The sequence below is a fragment of the Octopus sinensis genome, linkage group LG19, assembly GCF_006345805.1.
Source record: "Octopus sinensis linkage group LG19, ASM634580v1, whole genome shotgun sequence".
Lineage (NCBI taxonomy): Eukaryota > Metazoa > Mollusca > Cephalopoda > Octopoda > Octopodidae > Octopus > Octopus sinensis.
The window spans coordinates 50,134,182-50,157,705 of record NC_043015.1 but is presented as its reverse complement, the minus strand read 5'-3'; the positions used below and the strand labels follow the sequence as shown (position 1 = coordinate 50,157,705).

At 36.8% G+C, this 23,524-nt stretch overlaps 1 protein-coding gene across 1 annotated transcript in view; it reads right to left on the bottom strand.

Moving 5' to 3' along the window:
- LOC115222187 (sodium/potassium-transporting ATPase subunit beta-1) overlaps positions 1-23,524 on the bottom strand; it is a 52,444-nt gene that overhangs the window by 14,037 nt on the left and 14,883 nt on the right. The window contains exons 2-3 of the mRNA XM_029792336.2: positions 11,675-11,815; positions 2,711-2,818 (exon numbers count right to left, since the gene is read on the bottom strand). Coding sequence (XP_029648196.1) covers positions 2,711-2,818; positions 11,675-11,815 — 249 coding nt within the window. The remainder of the gene's footprint in view (positions 1-2,710; positions 2,819-11,674; positions 11,816-23,524) is intronic.

Genomic DNA, 23,524 nt, shown 5'->3' with positions numbered 1-23,524 from the left:
CAGGAGCCAGTCAAGGGGCACTGGCATCGACCACATTATGTGCCTTCTGTTTATTATATACCTGCAGGCCATAACAAAAGAGGTTAAGACCAGTTGTCAATGGGACCTCCATTATAACAACAACCTAGTTTTCATAGCTAAAACCTGCCAATGAATTTAGAAAGATTCAAACGAGGGGACAAAGTTTAGAATTGAAAAACTACAAAATAAATAATACAGTTCTATATTTAAGAGATGAGGAATTATGTACATTATTTATATTATTTACATAATTTACAATTGACGGATATTTGTCATCTTGTTTGTTGTTAACACAACATTTCGGCTAATATAATCTCCAGCCTTCTTCAAGTGCCTTGGGGAAATTTCGAACCCGAGTTCTCATTCCTAAGGTATTTTTCAATGTTATTATTATTATTATTATTATCATTATTATTATTCAGGTCACTGCCTGGAATCGAACTCAGAATCTTGGGGTTAGTAGCCCACGCTCTTAACCACCACGCCATATGCCCATGGGCATATGGCATAGTGGTTAAGACAAATTCAGTGACCTGAATAATAAAAACATTGAAAAATACCTTAGGAATGAGAACCCAGGTTTGAAATTTCCACAAGACATCTGATGAAGGCTGGAGGGTATATCAGCTGAAACGTGTTAACAGTGAAAAAGATGAGGACAAATATCTGTCAACTGTAAATAATATATATAATGTACAAAATAAAAGTAGCAAAGAAAAAGATTTTAGTTTGCAGGAAAAAAGACTGGATTCTATTGGCATCATGAAGGTGGCCAAGAACTCTATACCATGTACCAAACGAAAGCTATGCATGCACAAGAAGCACAATGGAATCTCAGGCAGCTTGACATAGTTTGAATGTAGAAGCTAATAGAGAAGACTTCATGTGAACCAGATTCACAGGAGTGGTTTGCACTAAGAACATCCATAAATTAATTTTTTTTTAAATGCTCAAACACTCCTTGAAAGTGGTTGAAAGCTTTTATTATCTAAGTGACCTAATTAGCAGTGGTGAAGGATGTTCCAAAAACCTAGAAAGCGGAGTTAGGAATGGGGTAGGAAAACTCTAAGGTGCTATAACCTTTGCTGATAACAAAGGGATTCTTTCTCTGAATGAAGGGCAAGTTGTGTTGATGTTTGTGTACAAACCGTGATGCTTCACAGTAGAAAATTTGGACACAGAAAGTGGACGATATGCAATGGTTGGAAAGAAATGACAGACATGGCTTGCTGGACGTTTAATGTTAGGGTTTGTGAATGACAGAGCAGGAATGAGTTGAGAGGAAAAAGTAGGGCATAAGAGCAATCAGATGTGTGGCATGTACAAGAGTGAAAACTGCTCTGGCTTGGTCATGTGATGTGTACAGAGGATGACAGCTGAGTAAAGAAGAGGCAAGTCATCCACTTGGAAAGAACCTGTGGTAAAAGACTATGGAAGACATGAAGAGAAGTAGTGAAACCTAGTTTCAAGAAGTTGAACTAAATAAAGAAAATGATAAAGAACGGCAATAAAACAATGAGCACTGATAATAAAGACCCATCCAATTTATGTAAAGAAAAAAATGGTAATGATGAAGAATGAATACAGTATAGATTATTGGGGTCTTTTTTTAACAGTTAGTCTGGGGAGCAGAACTAGTGCCTTTCTTCCAAAATGTCTTAAATATTTATATATTTCATTATCTTTCTTTTTAATTTATTCATTATATTTTCTAAATTTATATTCCATGTTGAAATCTTTTAAATCTCTTTTTAACTCTGAATCTTCAATTCTGTATTCTACATTATTCCATGATAATCTCTTGCATTCAAACTTGTTTTCATTTTCTTTTAAAACAAAAATTGTAGAAAAATAGCTAAGTCTAAGAACACTACCCCTGTGAGTAGCTAAATGTTCTTTAAGCATCTATAACACAGTTGACATTCAAATATAACATCTACCAAACTATTGGGTTGTCCGGAAAGTTCATGCCGATTTATTGTAGCTTACCTTTTGACTTATTTTCGAACATAGTTGAGTCCATAAAATAGGATTTGACTACAGTTCCATTTAGAGCACAGTTTAAGCTATCTTTTCATGGGAGAAGATTTATGTTCCTATAATCTATGTTAATTTTGTAACGCTTTAAAATGGAAGATAAGAAAGTTCATTTTCAGCACTTGATGCTTTGGGTACCAGACAAAAATTGCTGCAGCTCGGCTGGGATGTGTTACCCCACCCTCCATATTCACCAAATATTGCTCTGTCAGATTTCCATTTATTCAGGTCTCTGCAGAATAGTCTTAATGGTAAAAATTTCAATTGCTTGGATGATGTAAAAAGATACCTTGATGAATTCTTTGCCATGAAAACCTCAATTCTGGGAAGAGGGTATTTTCAAGTTAAAGGAGATGCATTGTACAATGCATTGTACAACAAAATGGTTCATATTTGGTTGATTAAAAATGTAATGGCAAGTATTTATTGACCTTTTTCTTTCCTTTAAAAATCAGCACGAACTTTCCAGACAACCTAATATATCTTTGACAATATATGTTAGGACAAGTTACCATATTTCTTCTAGTTTCTTTTTCTTAGCCAACTAAAGTTGGTCACAATTAACAAAGCCTCAGTAGTAATGTTACTCAAACTAAAAATGAGAAATAGGCACTGAAAAAATATGGGTCTCTGTTGGAACTTGGCTACTTACGCTGAAGAAAATCCTTAATGTTCTCAACATATGGTTTCATGCTTTCATCCCCTTTAGTAAATCGGATGAGGGTTGATTCATAGTTAGGTCTTGGTCGATATCCCAAACCTAAAAAGTAAAAAGAGAAAAAAATTTAAAAAGAAATTTTTTAATAGAGATTCGAACATTGGTGATTAGAATTATACCTTTATTTCTGATATTTTGTTGAATAAAATCAAAGTTAGTTGTGAGTTACAGAATCAAAATATTTCAATAGAAGTTAAGAATAAGTAAAATAATAGTTGTTGTTTAACCACAATGAACTCATGAGGAAAAGGCTTTCCAGTTATGGCAATCCTGCCAGTATAAGTGTGTGTTGTCATTGCCATCATCTTCATCATCATTTAGCACCTGGTTTCCATGCTAGCAAGGGATAGACAGTTTGACCGAAACTGGTAAACTGGAGAACTGCACCAAGTTCCAGTCTGATCTGACATTGTTTCTATGGTGAGATACCCTTCCTTAATGCCAATCACTACAAGAGTGTAGTGTAGTGTGTGTGTGTGTGTGTGTGTATGAATATACACATGACATGAAAATTTTTTTAAAAGTTGAGGACTCTTTTTTACTCTTTTACTTGTTTCAGTCATTTGACTGCGGCCATGCAGGAGCACCGCCTTCAGTTGAGCAAATCGACCCTAGGACTTATTCTTTGTAAGCCTAGTACTTATTCTATCGGTCTCTTTTGCTAAACTGCTAAGTTACGGGGACATAAACACACCACCATCGGTTGTCAAGTGATGTTGGGGGACAAACACATATATATACATATATACGACAGGCTTCTTTCAGTTTCCATCTACCAAATCTATTCACAAGGCTTTGGTCGGTCCGAGGCTATAGTAGAAGGCACTTGTCCAAGGTGCCACACAGTGGGACTGAACCTGGAACCATGTGGTTGGTAAGCAAGCTACTTACCACACAGCCAAAAAGACAAACAAAGTGTATTAGGTTGATGCCTCAGGAAAATTGGTATGAGTTTTTACCATTTTAAGCATACACACTTCTATGGAAAGGGAAGATGAGAGATGGAAAATAAAAACAGAGAATCAATTTGAGATGTAGTCATTATCATCATTTAACTTCCGCCTTCCATGCCAGCAAGGGTTGGACGGTTTGACTGAAGCTGGCCGGGTAGAAGACTACATAAGGCTTCTGCGTCTATTTTGGTATAGTTTTTATGGCTTGATGCCCTTCCTGACACCAACTACCCCGCAGAGTGGACTGAATGCCTTTTATGTGGTGCCAGCACAGTTGATGTCAGTTTTGGCATGGGTTTTACACCGAGATGCCCTTCCAAATGCCAACCACTTCACTGGTAGGGTCACCAGGTAATTTGTAAGACGAAGAATATTTGAGAAGGTGGATGATGAAAGGTTAGAAAGTGGAGGTTTATTTTATTACCATTAACTTTCATCTTAAGCACCAAACCTGCCTTTTTTCACTACAGAGCTAACTGGGAGCTCAGCCAAAGAAGAAGCTGTGGTAGCTGAACATGCTAAAAACAACAGCTTAATCTCTCTCAAATCACACTCAACTATCTTTAAATAGGAAAAAATAATGTAGTCCTAGAAATAATGAACCACAGATGGGATGGCCATGGTTGGGACAGCTTTCATGATACACTGACTCAGAGGTGGTAAGAAGCTAAACAACATTAACATAACTAGTACTTATTTTATTAATAATGATTTCAGCAACTTTGGGGAAGGGGATAAGTCTAAATCGACCCCAGTGTCCAACTGGTATTCATTTTAGCAACCCTGAAAAAATGAAAGGCAAAGTCAACCTTGGCAGAATTTGAACTCAAAATATCAAGATGGACAAAGTGCTGCTAAGCAGTTTGCCTAGTGCAGCAAAGATTCTGCCAGCTCACAGCCTTAACTCATTTTATTAATAATTCTTTCTTCTCTAGGCATAAGGCCTGGAATTTGTGGGGAGGGGCCTAGTCAATCATATTGATGCCCAGTTTATCAACCTGGAAAAGATGGAAGGCAAAGTCAACCTCAGCAGAATTTGAACTCAGAACTTGAAGATAAAGGAAATGCAGCTAAGCGTTTTGAAGTACTAGTTATGTTATCATTGTTTAGCTCCTTATCACCTCTGAGTCAATATATCATGAAAGCTGTCCCAACCATGGCCATCCCATCAATGGTTCAGCATTTCTAGGACTACATTATTTTGTTTTCCTATTTAAAGACAGTTGAGTGTGATTTGAGAGAGATTTAGCTGTTGTTTTTAGCATGTTCAGCTACCACATAGAGGCTTCTTCTTTGGCTGAGCTCCCAGTTAGCTCTGTGGTGAAAAAAGGCAGGTTTGGTGCTTAAGATGAAAGTTAAACTGAAAGCCAATTCAACTCTTAAAGAGCCTCGAAATTGTCCCTCCACATCTTCAACAATCTGTTAGTCTATCAAACAACAAACACACCAGATATGGTTACATGGGCCACTGGACATGAATGATGCTGTTTGATTAAGCCTTTTGTTTACAAAGGTCATTGCACATAGGTGTAGGAGTGGCTGTGGGGTAAGAAGCTTGCTTCCCAACCACATTGTTCTGAGTTCAGTCCCACCACATAGCACCTAAGGCAAATGTTTTCTACTGTAGCCTCAGGCTGACCAAAGCCTTGCGAAAGGGTTTGGTAGACAGAAACTAAAAGAAGCCCATTATGTGTGTGTGTGTCTTTGTGGTGGTATGTTGAGAATCACTAGATTATAAGGTTTATTGAAAACACTAACAATTGACAGCATCTCTGAGCTCTTTCAGTACAATCTGAAGCTAGTCAAATTCTCCATTTAGCACTCAAATTACTTAGTCAAATGTAATGCTTATTTATTCATTGTTTCGAATTAATCATGTGTTATCTTGTAGCTTTGAGATTTTGATGATGCGATTATTTGTTTTTACTATGATGCTGCAGGAGAGAGATGAGAGACCAGACCTGGCCAATTTGAACATACAAAAAAAACAAAGGTAGAAAATAAAGCCAGATATGGCCTGTTCTAATGCTAAAGCTAAAAGGTTAAACACAGTAAAATGTGGGTGAACAGTGATCTATTAAAATTTATGGTAACGATCACTTAAATTCCATAAACAACTGCAATGATTCTTTTATGCTTTCTTAGATATTTTCCACCAGCTTTAATATTTCTGCTGAGGCAAGTGAAATCAAATCAAAATCGCTGACGTGGCCGATGACAGTATCACCTGATTGGCACTTGTGCCAGTGGAACATTAAAAGCACATCCAAGCTTGATCATTGCCAGGGCCACGGATTGGCTCCCGTGCTGGTGGCATGTAAAAAGCACTGTTCAAGCGTGTTCGTTGCCAGCAGCGCCTTACCGACACATGTGCTGGTGGCATGTGAAAAACGGCATTCGAGCGTGGTTATTGCCAGTGCCACCAGACAGGCTCCTGTGCAGGTAGCACGTAAAAAACACCTTTTGAGCATGGTTGTTGCCAGAACCACCTGACTGGTCCTTGTGCCGGTGGTACATAGAAGCACCCACTACACTCTCAGAGTGGGCGGCATTTGGAAGGGCATCCAGCTGTAGAAACTCTTTGCCAGATCAGATTAAGCCTGATGCAGCCTTCTGGCTCACCAGTCCTCGGTCAAACTGTCCAACCAGCATGGAAAAGTGGACGTTAAATGATGATGATAATATTTCTGTTGGAATACACTGCTTCTGTTTTGATTAATTTTGTTTCATTATATTAAACATTTTGATTGTGCCTGCAATTTTAACACACAAGTGCAGAATAATAGACCTTCTCCCTCCTCTTCACTCTCTCTAATATAGATCTCTCTCTCTCTCTCCCTTTCTAATAATATAGACCACCTCCCTCTCTCTCTCTTTCTAATAATATAGACCACCTCTCTCTCTATCTCTCATGTTTTCCCTTTCTATATGTTCACTGATTCAATTATTCCCATTTCATTTGTTTCTTTCTGTGTGTGTGTGTGTGTGTGTGTGTGTGTGTGTGTGTATATATATATATATATATATATATATATATATATAGAGAGAGAGAGAGGAGAGAGAGAGAGAGAGAGAGAGAGAGAGAGAAAGAGAGAAACTCTTTTACTTGCTTCAGTCACTTAACTGTGGCCATGCTGGAGCACCGCCTTCAGTTGAACAAAATGAACCCAGAACTTTTTCTTTGTAAGCCTAGTACTTATTCTATCAGTCTCTTTTTGCCGAACCACTAAGTTATGGGGACTTAAACACGCCTACATTTGTTGTCAAGCAACGGTGTGTGTGTGTGTGTGGGGAATGAACACAGACACACAAACACACACACAACAGGATTCTTTCAGTTTCTGCCAACCAAATCCACTCACAAAGCTTTGGTCGACCCAAGGCTATAATAAAAGACACTTGCTCAAGGACTGAACCAAGAACCATGTGGTTGGAAAGCAAGCTTTTTACCACACAGCCATGCCTGCATCTATAATATGCATATATATATTTCTACCTTTCAGTTATAACCTCCCTTGACATAAGTATAACACACAGGTGAAACAAGCAAGACCGCAAGAACATGCAGAATAATAATATAATATTGAAAGTTTTTTTTTCCTGATCATAAAACAATCAGAATTAAGAGGTAGTGGTGCAGACAGATTTTGAGAGATTATGGCTTGGGTTGGATAGTAGATAATCTTATGAGATTAACTTGGTTTATCAAATAAAATATTCATCTTAATAAAAGAAGGATTTAACTAAGCCTTTTAATCAGATTAAAACCTTCATAAATAGAAAGACATTTTCTAGAAGGAAATATTGAAAGTCTGACCACAACTGGATCTCATAACGAAGATACATTCTAAAATTTAAATTGGCAATTTAATAATTTCTGGGCTGAAATAATTTTGTTCAATGACAATAATATTTTTGCATAATAATGGAATTGAAAATATAAAATTTTAAATGTTAAAAAAAAAAAACAGTTTTAGCTGGTAATCAATACATAATTGTCTGCTTCACACTAACAAAATTGATAATTAATAATGTAATCCTTAAATCTGTAAAGTATCATGTGTTATCTATGAGGTTCCATCAAACCAGTCTAGAGGTAATCTGTTAGGTATTGCAGAAAAAATTTCTGTGGCCATTACTGAATGACCAACCATCAGATGAAAAAAAAAAAAAAAAAAAAAAAAAAAAAACAAGATATAAATAGCCAGCAATCATTTTGAGAATCACACAGCAGCAAAAAAAAAAAAAAAATCAATAATTGAGCAAAGATATATAAATTGGTCTAATAAAACAACATAAATATAAGGAAGTAGTAGTAGCAGCAGGTGTCATCAATAGAGACTGACAAAGGACTTGCTTCAAATACAATGGCTTTTGGTATTATTAGTAACCATTGAGCTTGTTCAGCTAGCTTTTAAACATATAGGACTATTTTTATCAGCCTGCTTCAAACAACCTAAACCAAATCTTCTCTGAATTGGTAAAGACTACTACGCTAATTACTGTTTCGTTAATTCTCAGTTAGGAAAATGAATTTAAAATAAAGAAATACAATCAGCACAAATGGAAACGAGTCTCTTCAATTTTTACATAAAAAAAAAAAGAAAATCTCAGGTAATGAGAAATGGTTGTAGAAGAGTAACATATGATTGATGCTAAATGCTTTGGCTACCAACCCATTCAAGACCACCTCTCCTGGTTCTATGATGCAGGCATTTTGTTTAAAGTGAACTAAAATATCTTTCATCAAAAGTTTAAGCTAATTTATTTCTTTTATGCTCCAAACTCCAAATAAATAATAAGAAAGTTTGTCAGCTAAATTCTTTGTTATTTCAAAATTTAATTGAAATAAAGACAGTGTATTTCAAAAGAAATGAGGTAACAAAAGGGTTAAAATGATCTAAATTAAAATCTTATATCAAAATTTCATGTTATTTTATGCTCCAAACACCAGATTAATAATGAGAATGTTAGTTTGCTAAATTCTTCATTATGTCATAGTGGAAGAGCTTGTGTGTTCCAATGATTCCGAAAGTGATACCATCTGGAGTCTTAGGCTCCTGGTAGGGCCACCTAGGGCAGCAAGGTCGACGATTAAGTCCCAGACTAAACACGACCAAACACCAACATTAAGACCCCAAAGGCGGAGCAAGCGGAGGAGGGCTATCTCAAACCCCCAAGGATTGACTCTGGTGGACGAAGGCAATGGCCTGGTGGGCAGGCATGACAAAGGCGGATAGACTTTGGCAGCTTGCTGTAACCAGCCTCATCAAGACTGCACGTGGCCGTCGTGCAGCCACGATAGCAACAATAATGAAAATTCAATTATAGAATCACCATAATTAATGCCTAAGTATTCAGACTCCTCTATCAAATGAAATGCTTAATTATCCATTGTTTTGAATTGATCATGCATGATCTTGTAGCTTTGAGATTTCAATAACGTAATAGAATTTTTTTTTTTAGAATGGCATTACAGGGTAGGTAAGAGAAGCCAGATATGGCCTGTTTAAATGGTAAAGGGCTAGTGGTTTATTTGGTAGTAATGAAGAAAACAAAAAGACAAAACTCCAACATTGCATATACGTGTTTTGGTCTAAGATGGACCTCTTCTGTGGAATTGTAGACCAAAAGTACTGGCTCAGTTTTGGCTCCAGATATTCCAGAATACTGTCAGTAGTCTTGGTGCAGTGAATCTCATTCTAAACTTTCCTCTTTTTCCTTTTCTTCCTGTTGTTTCATCTGATCTGACTTTGTAACATCTACCGCTTTCTTTATAGTCCCCACTATGATTTTCTATCAGTCACTGTCATCTCCCATACAATGGCAATGAAGTCAGTTCCTACACTGAGCTGTCCTTTGACAACGTCCTGATAATGGAGGTTTCAGACACCTTTATTAGTTTCCATATGTTCATTGTAAAACACAGCCTTGGGGGATCATTAGTGCCTTCCATACAAATCTTGTCCCCAGCCAACACAACTGTGACTCTATGAATAAAGACTCAACAGTAACCATATTTCCACAGGCACTGCAGGGCATCCTGGTTGGAGATAGTCTCACCAGGAAATGTTCAATATAGATCATAGCTAGTATAACAAACAGCTCATCAGCTATTTCATACGCCAATAATACAGTTTGTTGATCACAGAGTAATACAATGGAGAGGTTAGTACTGCTGTTGGGTAAACTTAGCATTTTGTTGAAATTTTTTGAGTCATGTTTTTTCCATATTCAATAAATGAATTTCCCAAAAGGAATTACAGTTCACCTCCTCCACATCCAAACTGCTGCTATCAGAAATTGTACTTCCCAAATATGTAAACTTTTTCAGCAAAACTTAGAGGTTCATTTGTCGTTATACTGGCTGGCAATCCATGTTACAGCCCTCTGGATCCAGCTTGGTACAACGCTTCAGTAATTTTTCACATTTATTGACAGGTCAAAAGCACACACATACACATTGTTATTTACTTATACATGATCACCAACCAAGATTTTGGTGTCAAATTCACAGATCAAATATTGACAGCCTTATGAGATTAATAAATTGAACAAGTAAAGCCTCACTTACACTATTGGCATATTGATTTCCCTGTTCAATACTGTTAATTCGAAAAACTGTTTTCCAATAAGCTGATTATAATTTTTATAGAACAAGTTCAGACTGCTTGTTACTCTCTTTACTCTTTTACTTGTTTCAGTCATTTGACTGCGGCCATGCTGGAGCACCGCCTTTAGTCGAGCAAATCGACCCCGGGACTTATTCTTTGTAAGCCCAGTACTTATTCTATCAGTCTCTTTTGCCGAACCGCTAAGTGACGGGGACGTAAACACACCAGCATCAGTTGTCAAGCAATGCTAGGGGGGACAAACACAGACACACAAACACATACATATATATATATACATATATACGACAGGCTTCTTTCAGTTTCTGTCTACCAAATCCACTCACAAGGCATTGGTCGGCCCGGGGCTATAGCAGAAGACACTTGCCCAAGATGCCACGCAGTGGGACTGAACCCGGAACCATGTGGTTGATTAGCAAGCTACTTACTGTTTTTTTTTCTACTTCTTTCTTGCTTGGAAATAGATATTTATCAATATAAGTGCACAAAAAAAACAAAGTTCATTTAGTTCAATTATGAGCCATATTTGAAAATACATCTGATTAAAAATTCTAATCTCATGCTTCATATGAAAAAAAAAGCAACAAAAAAAAAGAAAATAAAGGGTTTATTTTCTTTTAGTCAAGAGTTATGGTGCTTAGTCAACATGCTACTTCAATTTGTTTTTTTAGTGGAAGATTTTCAGTTTCTTTGGTAACTTCCTATTTTCGCATTTCCGTAACAGCTTCATTAGGACCTCCCTTGAAGTTTACCAACACATGGCTGGCATTGTTTCGTGCCTGGTCAGCCCAGAGTGTGTATATCAATAACAGTGGTTTTCAACCAGGGTTCCACCAGTACAGTCCAGGGGTTCCGCAAGAAGTTACAAAACAGCTAAAATTGGCAGTAATTTTTAATTCTCCTGTGCAGATATTTGTGCATAAGACTATTAAATTATTGCACAGGGGTTCCTCGAGCCAGTGGAATGTTTCCTTGGGGTTCCGCTCCAGCAAAAAGTTTGAAAAGCACTGATCTATAATGTGGTAGTAACCAAAACTTTGAGGTCAACATCTTGCCCGTTCTTTTCTCAACATTTGAAGATCGTAAACCTTTTAGCATTCACATTATTCTATTAAAATTAATGCTTATTTATTCACATCGTTTTGAATGAATCATGTATTATTTTGTAGCTTTGAGATTTTGATGAGGTAACTGTTAATCTTTAGAATAATATTGTAGGGTTGGTCTGAGAGGCCAGATCTGGCCAGTTTGAACACAAAACAGAAAATTTTGGTTATTGTGCTTATCTGAATAAATAAATTTATACAGCTTACCTGGACTCCCCTTAAGAAGACTAGATTTTCCTTGAAGTTTTGGAAATTGAGCATCTACTGTAGTATAAAAGACAGCAATCGTGGCAGTAAAGAAACCAGCAAGAAATCCATAGAATATTACATAGAAGATGGTGATCAAAGCTGGAATAAAAAAAGACAAAGAAAACAAAATAAAATATAGTAAAAATAGGAAAGGTACTTAAAAAATAAACAAAAATCTATCATTAAAAAATATACTAATTAGAGATGAAAATTATTTAACAAGAATGGTAATGTTAGAGCAGTACCAATGCCGAAATGTTCTGGCAAGGTTTATACTCAGACCTAAAATCTTACAAAATGTTTGGTTTTTACTCTTTTACTTATTTCAGTAATTTGACTGCAGCCATGCTGGAGCACCGCCTTTAGTTGAGCAAATCGACCCCAGGATTTATTCTTTGTAAGCCTAGTACTTATTCTATTGGTCTCTTTTTGCTGAACCGCTAAGTTACGGGGGACATAAACACACCAGCATCGGTTGTCAAGCGATGTTGGGGGTACAAACACAGGCACACAAACATATACACACACATACATATACATATATACATATATATATATATATAAATATATATAGATATACGACAGGCTTCTTTCAGTTTCCGTCTACCAAATCCACACAGAAGGCTTTGGTTGGCCCGAGGCTATAGTAGAAGACACTTGCCCAAAGTGCCACACAGTGGGATTGAACCCAGAACCATGTGGTTGGTAAGCAAGCTACTTACCACACAGCCACTCCTATTAAAGATATTTACAAGAAATAAAGAATTTGTTATGAAGTTTGAAATAAATGTTATTTACTGATGGAATACTAACAACATGTTTTATACAAAAGAAGAATTTGTCCGGTGGACAAACAGTACATTGGACCAATTTGAGCAACTTCTTGAGGGCTAGTCTTTGCAACTAAAAATCGGTAATATATTTTATCCATTTTATAAGACACAGGATCGGCTATTTGGTTAAGAAATTAGCTTTGGAACCAAGCGGTTCGAAGTTTGCTCCTGTTAGATAGATGCTGTCTACTGCAAGAGTAGGTTCGCCAATCCCTTATGAGTGAAATTTAGCAGACAGAAACAAGAAGCCTGTAATACACACATGCATGCATGCACACACATGCACGGATGTGGATCTGAGAGAGCATAGGTTTCCCATCTTGATATGTGCATACTAAATATAAACAAGAACCATTGCCACACAAAAACGGTGTTGCTTGTTTACAATATGACTGCCAAGGAATGTCCGGTCACCAAGTTGTTTGCAGATCAAAAGGACAAAGCGGAATATAACCTGACTTGGAAACAGGTATGGATTGGTGACAGGAAGAGTATCCAACCATAAAAAAAAAAGAAACTGCTTCAAAATTTCCCATGACAAATCGAATGTTATGATGATGACAATGATTTCTTGTTCACTCCCCAAAGTTTTATATCAAATCTCTTGCCTCGTACACAAGTAAATACAATAATATTAGCATAAGAGAAATTCACATTCTCTTGGGAATACGTTAAACAGGATATATTCATTTTAACCTATTTGTTTTATGTTACCAAGTTAAGGAATGTCGCTGAGGTTGTTGGTAGCTGTCGCTTGAATAGAGCGAAATGGGGTTTTATTTTGCTGGTTGAAGAATAATGACTGAAGAAGCAAACCCACAAACATTTAACCAAAATATTCATTGCTGGACATAATGATATTTGGTGAACAATGTTAATAATTGCCAGCTGAGAGAGAGAGAGAGAGAGAGAGAAGCCATGCCACATCTGTAGAAGTTACTTCTGAGACATATGAATGTTCAGAATGGTCTTTCTGAGAACCTGGAGCTGTCTGTGCAAATGCTCATGGCAGGAGTGGAGGCATGAGTCAGCCAGCTGGATTCAACACTACAATTTTAAAAAGCACCAAAAGCGGTTTTTGTAGGGCACCAGAAGGTAAATTCTAGACCGTTTGAGAAAACCATAACCCATCACAGCCTCATGCTAATTTGTCAAATAATAGACTGACCACATGAATTTATGGTGGTTTGCTCATGATGTCTAATCAAGTATCTAATGGCTAGGTTTCAAATCACTGCTACAGGCACATCAGATGGGAATATTAAATGAGATAACACAATTTATTTCGCACACACTAAACAGCATAATACTCTCATTAATGTAGACTGTTCAGTCTTCAAAACAGCTACTATTGTTGTCACAAGACATTGTAACACCCACCTTGTTTAAATCATGTGTGAAGACATCCAGTAAAGTACAATGGATTTAATATTTTCCCATCAAAATTTCTTCTGATAATTGTATGTTAATACCAGATCAACTCCGATTGGGCAAACTTATGACCGAAAGTATTCCAACCATGACCACTCTGTCATTTTTAGGGATATCTCAGATATTATTTAATGCATCCTTTCATTTTCAGACAGTTGGGTTGGATTTGAAGTATATTTGGCTGCTATTCCTAGCAAGATGTGCAAACCATATAGTGACCTTCTCATTTGCTTGCTTATCAAATTTTCTGAATAAATGTTATAAAAGGTAAAAGTTACTCAAGAAGAGGATTATCATAGCCAAGAGCAGGGGTCTCCAAACTTTTTAGGCCATTGATCCTTCATGGCATTCTTGACCCCTAATCGACCCCCAAGCATGTACAAGAAAATAAATAAATAATAGTAATTAAGTAGATGTGCAGTTTCAGGCATTTATCAACCCCCAGGGGTCAATATCAACCACTTTGGAGACCCCTGGCCAAGATTAAACCAGATTTGGATGTCACTGTTAGAAACTTAACTACTGAAAGCAATTAATCTGCCTCACAAGATCAACATACCATTTACAGATTCATGTTCACCCAACAGCAGTCTCACATCAGTGACTTTATAGGGGACTACTACCTACTGTTTCTTGCATATCAATCAACCACATGTCACAGAGGTTCATCATGTAATGGAAGATGTGCAGCTATTTATCTCCCCTCTCTAAGTAATCCCATGGGACATTATCAGCCTAATGTCACAAACTAACCAAAGACTGCTCACAGCTTATATATTTATACTCATGACTTAAAACAATGAATTGTGCATCTTCATGGTACTTATTTACAGCTAGGAGCACTGAGCTAGCAAGAGTTAATTTTGCCCAGGACACGTAAAACAACACTAACAACAAGATGCAAACCAACAAAAATCTAGTAGGCAGGGCCTATAGATCCACCCTTCAGAATTATGCATTTGTATTTTAATGAGCTACCCTTCAGAATCACTCATTTGGATCTTACTAGTAACTTAACACACCACTCTTTAGACTAACGAACCCTTCAGAATCTGTAGTAAAGATTGTTTGCCAACATAAACATGGTAGTCCCAGTCTAGGACGAATGTTGCTGTAATTTAGCCCCCGGAGACATCATCTCCAGCTGGCTATACGACATGATCTGTGTCCTTACATTTTCGAAACAAGGGAATTGTTTCGTAAATGTAAGGACACAGATCGTGTCGTATAGCCAGCTGGAGACAATGTCTCCTGGGGCTAAATTACAGTAATATTCATCCTAAACCTGGACTGTCATGTTATGTTGGTAAACAATCTTTACTACAAAGTACTGTTGCTGAATATCTCACTTTGCGAGATTTAAAAATAGTAATTTTCCTTCTGAATCTCTCACCAATGTGCTACAAACGGATATGACAAATTTCAATCAAATATTTAAAAGAAATTTTTTATTGGCATTGGGAAGAAGTGACATGATCAAGAGTTGAGCTTCACAGACAATCAAGAACATATGACAATACATAAAACTATAAACTCATTAAGTTCATAATTATAAGGAAATCAGATATAATGATACTGGGGATGATGTTAATGCAGGATTTTCATAATTCAAATCAGTTTTGAAAATATATATATTTTTTTTAATAACCGAAATTAAATTTTTTAAAAAAAACCTTGCATAATTCAAAAATTGATTGAGATTGTGATTTTATTTCTTCATAGAACTCAATTTCATTTATTAAATTTTCTAACCAGATGTGTGTGTGTGTGTGTGTGTGTGTGCATATATATTAGGTTGGTACATTATTATTGCAGCTTTTTTCAACAAATTTTATTCAACAAAAATAATAACAATATTTAACAAAAACATCTTTAAATGATGGTCTGACCATCTGCCAAGCAAATGGGAAACAGTAATTGAAGTAGATGGTGAATATGCTCCGGAATAATCATTTAAAGATGTTTTTGCAACATGCTGTTATTGTTTTTGTTGAATAAAATTTGTTGAAAAAAAAATCCGCAATAATTATGCACCACCCAATATGTGCCTCTGTGTGTGTGTGTGTGTGTGTGTGTGTGTGTGTGGTGTGTGTGTGTGTGGAGAGAGGTGTATAAATATATAACCTTGAATTAAACCAGCCATTGAAACATTAAACAAGTCTCTTTGATTGTATCATGATCAACCTTCAAGAATATTGTAAATCTACAGTGAGAAGAATATTCCAGAAAAAGAGCTGCCATTGCTACACCAATAACTAGCCCATCATCATCATCATCACCATCATTATTTTAATCCTTCTCTTTTTCATGCCTGCATGAATCAGACAGAAATTGTTGAGGTAGATATTCTATAGCTGGATGCCCTTCCTGTCACCAACCTTCCCCTGTTTCTAAGCAAAGTAATATTTCCCTGTAGCTGGACATGTTTCCATGAAACATGATGGACACTGCTTGTATGACAGTGACACTCGTTTACAACTATTGTACGATGCCAAGATAAGGATAGACACACACATGTGTGAGCGTGTGGCATGAGTAGTGAACTTTTTGTAGTTTCCAATCAGGCAAATCCATTCCTAAAGCTTCGATTGGCTCTGGGCCATAGTGGAAGACATTTAGTGTCACACAGTGGATCTGAACCCATAACCATGCCGTTGGGCAACCAACTTCTTAACCACACAGCTATGCCTGTGCAGTCACAAAAACAGTGAAGTATAACAAAATTAAACGAGAGCAACAACAATATGTAAGGACCCATTAACTTTAACCTATTAACCTTTTACGTGATTAACCGTCTACCTGATTAACCTTTTACCTATTCTATGTACCACATATGATATACAGGACATTTCTTTGGCACCCATGCATCATATTTTATTTCAACCACCCGAGAAACTTGGGACTTATGAAAAGAAAGCTTTAAGTTACTCAGAACGTATAAAACAAGGGTTAACCAAGTCTGAAAATAACATGGATGTTTAGGACAAACCTATGAAAATACTTCGGACAGGCAAAAAAACGGTCAAGTTAGGTGCATAACTTGTTCTAATCAATAAAAAGAAACAAAAAAAAAACGAAGAAAGAAAGAAACAAAAAACAACCCTTTCTGGCTACCTTTTTTGATTAGATATTAGAAAATTTGTTATCCTCCGTACTGACTGGTAAACTTAATTACTGTGGCTTGCAATTAATCTTTTTCACTAATTACATATAATTCTAATCAATATAAGCTCTGTTAAGAAATCAGTCTGATTAAATATTCCCAGAAGCAACCAGATATGAATAAATGTTTATGTATTATATTTATATGTTTAACTTAATATATCTTATACATTTAAACCACTCTGACAGTATGTTGACCAGATTCTTAAATAATGCCGCTCCAGTGGTTAGATGGACAGGTCAATATTTCTCCTGAATGGAATGCCAGCCCGTTGTAGGGTTATTCATTTACAGTTGAATTATGAAAACACTGCAACATGAAATGAAGTGTTTTGCTCAAGCACAATGCATTGCCAGACTGGGAATTGAAACCACAGTTTTGCAATTGTAAGTGCAACACCCTAACCACAAAGCCATGTACCTTTATGAATATTGTATGTTTATATTGTTAAATATGAAGTATATGAAGTACACAGTAGCCTGCATTAAATTTATAGCCATGGGAATAATAAACGGCCATGTTAATGTAGCTTTTAGCCACATAAAAAGCACTGGTGATGTGGTACCATCTAAAAGCACCAAATATACTCAATAAAGTGGTTGGCATTAGGAAGGACATCCAGCCAGAAAAACCAAGCCAAAACAGACTCTGGAACCTGGTGCGGCCCCTTAACATCACCAGTTCCTGTCAGGCTATCATGGAAAACAGATATCAAATAAAGACGATAATGATGATGATAATATAGCATTTAATAATTTCATCAAACATTATCCAAAATGAATGAAAGTTTGTCCCAGTATTTTGTAGGACCCTCCTTTACCTAATATTATAGCTTTCACCAGATTAACCATGGATTTGATTAAATTATCAATGACAGGTTTAATCCATGTTCATCCATTCTTCAGCTGATGCTTATTTCAGCTCTTTCTTTGATGGAATTGTCAACCATCTTGGTCACAACCTTCTACCAAGATGTACCCATATGAGTTTCATTGGATTAAGGTCAGGGCTTTGAGCAACACATTTTAGTGATGTGACTCAAGAAGGTTCTTTGCAAAGCTTCTAATACCTTGTTGGCATGATATGGGACTCCATCTCAACGCAAAAAAAAAAAAGAAGAAGATTAATTATCAATTCCAATACTGGAAAAGATAGGTAACAGTCATTTTTTTTTTTCTCTCCACTGTTGACAAACAATGTTTCCTGCCATTTCACCACCATCATTAACAACATTATTTTATGCCAGTTTCCACGATCTGGCACTGGCGGGACAGGTCTTCATAATCCGCATCAGATCCTTTTCAGGTTTACTGCCACCAAGACCAATACAATTCAGTTTTGCCGTGGTTTCTAAGACCAGATGACATTCCTAAGAACAACTACTTCACAAAGTGTACTAAGTGCTCTGTAACATGGTTGGGATTAGGGAAGGCAGTAATCATCATCATCATCATCATCATCATCATCGTTTAGCATCCGCTTTCCATGCTAGCATGGGTTGGACGGTTCAACTGGGGTCTGGGAAGCCAGAAGGCTGCACCAGGCCCAGTCTGATCTGGCAATGTTTCTATGGCTGGATGCCCTTCCTAACGCCAATCACTCCATGAGTGTAGTGGGTGCTTTTTATGTGCCACCGGCACAGGTACCAGACGAGGCTGGCAAACGGCCATGATCGGATGGTGCTTTTTACATGCCACCAGCATGGAGGCTGGTAACTGGCATCATAATAATAATAATAATAATAATAAGGTATTAGAGCATAGAAGGACGGATATAGTAACCTTTAGGAGGGACAAACAAGAGTGCCTAATAATTGACGTAGCAGTGCTAGATCAACATAGCATCATGAAAGAAAGATCAAAGGTTGATAAATATGGAGACCTGAGAATTGAGATTGCTAAGTTGTGGTAGCTACGAAAGTCAAATATAAAGGTTGTCCCTATTGTCATCAGAGCATTGGGTTCAATACCACCCAACCTGAAGAAACATCTGGAAACTTTAGAAATACCTTACAATCTAGGTGTATCGTGAAAGTCAGCATTACTTGGAACTGCATGCATATTGCATAAAGTCGTGTCTGTCTGAGGTCCTTGTTGTGACTTGACAAACGTTACAAACCCCCAGTAGACACAATATCCTTTTCTACTCTAGGCACAAGCCCAAAAGTTTTGGGGGAGGGTGCCAGTTGATTAGATCGATCCCAGTACGCAACTGGTACTTAAATTATTCACCCTGAAAGCATAAAAGGCAACGTTGACCTTGCTGGAATTTGAACTCCAAACGTACAGACAGATGAAATACCACTAAGCAATTCACTTGGTGTTTTAACGTTTCTGCCAGCTCGCCGCCTTTCCAGTAGACATGATATCTTCAAACAATAACTTTAGGATATTGTATACTGTGCGATGTCTACTTTAATAATAATAATAATAATATTCCCTTCTACTATAGGCACAAGGCCTGAAATTTGTGAGGGGGGGGGGCATAGACGATCATATCAACCCCAGTATTTGACTGGTACTTAATTTACTGATCCCAATAATGATGAAAAGCTAAGTCATACTCAGTGGCATTTGAATTCAGAACATAAAAACGGACAAAATTCCACTAAGCATTTTTCCTGAAGTGTTAATGGTTCTGCCAATTTGCCACCTTAATAATCATCATCATTGTCGTCATTTAACATCTGCTTTCTGTGCTGGCATGGGTTGGACAGTTTGACAGAGGGCTGGAGAGCCAGAAGGCTGCATCAGCCTCCAATCCGATCTGGCAATGTTTCTACAGCAAGGTGCCCTTCCTAATGCCAACCACTGTGTAGTGGTGCTTTTATGTGCCACTGGCTTGAATGGTGTTACCGGCAGGGAGCCAGTCAGGCAGCACTGGCAACAATGACACCCGAATGATGCTGTTTACGTTCCACCAGCACAGGAGCCTGTCAGGTGGCACTGGCAATGATCACGCTCAAATGGTGCTTGTTAAGTGCCACCAGCATGGGACCAGTCAGGTAGCATGCGTGTTTTGTCCAACATCCTTAAACAATCTTTATTTAGGGACCTTGGGCTACTTGACCTGAAGAAAATTCTAACTGGGATCCACCTGCAAGGTCATGCACTGTTTGTCTTGATATGGGATCGCAGTGTCATGCACATATGGTTGTGATGCGTGTGCCTAGTGTACCCTTATCAGACGGGTAGTCATGATGGGTATACTGGGCATCATATATTTTACTCCAGTGTCACTTTGATGGCATGCACTGCTCTCTCACTCAATAATAATAATCCTTTCTACTAAAGGCACAAGGCTTGAAATTTGGGAGGAGAGGACTAGTCGATTACACTAACCCCCAGTTTTTAACTGGTACTTAATTTATCAACCCTGAAAGATGAAAGGCGAAGTCGACCTTGGCAGAATTTGAACTTAGAACGTAAAGATGGATGAAATGCCGTAAAGCATTAGACTGGCATACTAACGATTCAGCCAGCTTGCCGCCCTAATGATAATAATAATAATAATACTTGTTTCTAATTAGGGCATAAAGCCAACAATTTTTTAAGGGATTCAGGAGTTTCACTGACCCAACACTTGAGTGGTACTTTATTTTATCGACCCTGGAAGAATGAAAGGCAAAGTTGACCTCAGCAGGAATTGAAATCAGAATGCAAAGAGCTGGGACAAACGCTGCAAAGAAAATTTTTTTACAATGCTCTAATGATTAGTCAACTGAACAAAGAACTTAGATGTAATTGACCTGAGGGAAGAAAATAAACAAATATTGAATCTGGAAGGATTTGAACCCGTATAAATAAACCAACACTGGTTGTCAAGTGTTGATGGTAGGCAATCACACACACACATACACTACAGGATTCTGTACAGTTTCCGTCGACCAAATTCATTCACGGTCCGTGCAGTAGAGAATGCTTCAGTTGCAGTGGACTGGTGATTTTTCATCTCAAATAACGTGCTTTATTTATCTATTCAAACAGTTATTCGACGAATGGTCCGATCACATCGCCTTCAGATATCCTCCTACAGAGGCCAGAGCAGAGAATTTTCATCAACACACATCTACAACACAGTATGGTTATATAACTCCTATTTCTAAAAGCCAGCTCTTATTAACTGTGTATAAATTTATGGATATATACATACATGCACACAGACGGAGTTTATATAATCAGTGGACCAACGTTAGAATGAATAAACAGTCTTGAAGAGAAAAAAATATATGAATAACGCTGTCGATGCCGTTGTTCATCGTCAGTAACTGTATTATCATTTAAAATAACAAATCCGAAGTTCTCTTAAAACTATCTTAGAAGAACGTGTTTTCTGACTTGTCAATAACGATCCTATTTTGATAGCTTTCCGTCTGTGTTCCTATTTATATCTCAATCTATAAATCTCATTATTGCAAGAATGAATTATAACGAAATTATCCGTTGATCAACATCATCAGAAATATATCGATATTTCTGTTAGATACTTTACTAAACCATTTCAAAATCTTGATTATCTAGAAAATTAATTGAAGAACAAATATAAATTTTTTTCCAATCACTCAAAATATATCAAATTTTCACCTGAATATTTTTTTATAACGGAGACTTCTGATTGATTAAAATTACATAACTTTAAATAATTGGAACTTTTTAATTATTTATTTCAAGAAAAAAAAAAAAATGAAAGTCATTTTCGTCGTGAGCGTAGAAAATTTGAAATACTCCAAGTAGTTGGATTAAATATTTATTCACTGCAGAGTGGGACAAGATTTAATCATTTTAATATATATGAAAAAAAAATTATCTTAAAGAACACAGTCTGTAAAATTTTTATTTATTTATTTACTAAATAAAAGCTATGCAAAATGAAAGTTTATTTAATTGTTTTAATTAATCTAATAAAAATATCCCAAGTTTCTGCTTGTCTCAGAAACAGTTTTAAAAATGTCCAAGGGAGATAACTGGCAGCTTTTAAAACCGAATTTTCGAAAAAGCATCCAATTTTTAAATTTATGCAATTTTAATTATAATCTATAAAAATACTAACGAATTTTTGTTACAAACAAAACAAAGGAAATACTGGAAAGTTTATAAGCTTAAAGAAAAGAATTTTATAAAAAGAATCACAATTTTTAGGCAGTCCAGGTATGTTAAATTATATTTTTTAATATTCGTTGGTGGACACGTTTCATTCTGGTTTTTAAAAAAAAATCCTTTTTACTCCCCTAAACTTATGAAGTGAAATAAACAATGGAGATGCTTTGCCTCACATAGACACGGCTGGGACTACTCAGTCTTGCAAGCTCTTCTAAATCCAGTGCAATGTTGGAAACCCTTTCATATCGTCATCAGGTTATCTCTGGGTCGCAAACATTTCGCCCCGTAGCTTCTACGCTTCGCGCCAGTAGAGTAACGAGGACTGAATTAGTCTTCGCCTGCAGAAAGGTTTCACCTTTGATCTCCTGCCAACCACAGCCACCTTGAGCTAGTGTCAGCTGTCATGCTTATTTCCTTGGTGGCTTTCTCGAGTTGAGTACCAATCAATCTTCTGCAGGAAAAAGCGCAACGATTTAGCTGGAAAACTGTGGTAGCCAACTTCAATAGGGAAACAAGCCACGGGCCATCTCTTGACAAGGGCCTCATCAACAAAATATTTGACACGCTTAATGTTTTATTTTGTCTGGGGATAAGAATCCTTTTTAACTTCTAAACTTAATAGTATTTCTGTAAACGAAAGAAATTGAAAAGGGAAAGTTGAACAAGAGAGTCTTGAAGGAAATTGATCTTTGCCATTGAATAGAATGTTGAAGTCAATCCCGAAATGTCAACTTTGTTGTTCGTGCTAACAATTCTTTCTAATATAGGCACAAAGCCAGCAACTTTGATGGGAGGGGGAAGTCGATTATATCGACCTCAGTATACGACTAGGACTTATTTTATTGACCCTGAAAGAGTGGAGGACTTAGTCAACTGTAACGGAATTTGAACTAAGAATGCTGAGAGCCAGAAGAGATGCCGCTTGGCATTTTGTCCGGCGCGCTAACGACTGTCAGTGATGATAATAAGAAATAAGACCAATAATTGCTGATTGATTTTTAAGAAAATAAGTCACTTCCACTGTTACATAAACTTCATTAAAATCAAATTATTTCATTATGAAGTAAAGAAATACAGAATTCTTTCTAAACAGACTAATATAAGATCGTTGTTACAGTTTAATCTCGTCAATACCGTCAGTTTATGATCGATACCATTCGATCATAACCATCTAACCAACTTTTATTCAGAGATATTGTATCTAGGACTACGTTATTATTATCATTATCCAAAGATTTTTTAAAGATGTTTTAGTGTTACCTGAGGGAGATTTGGCTGGCTT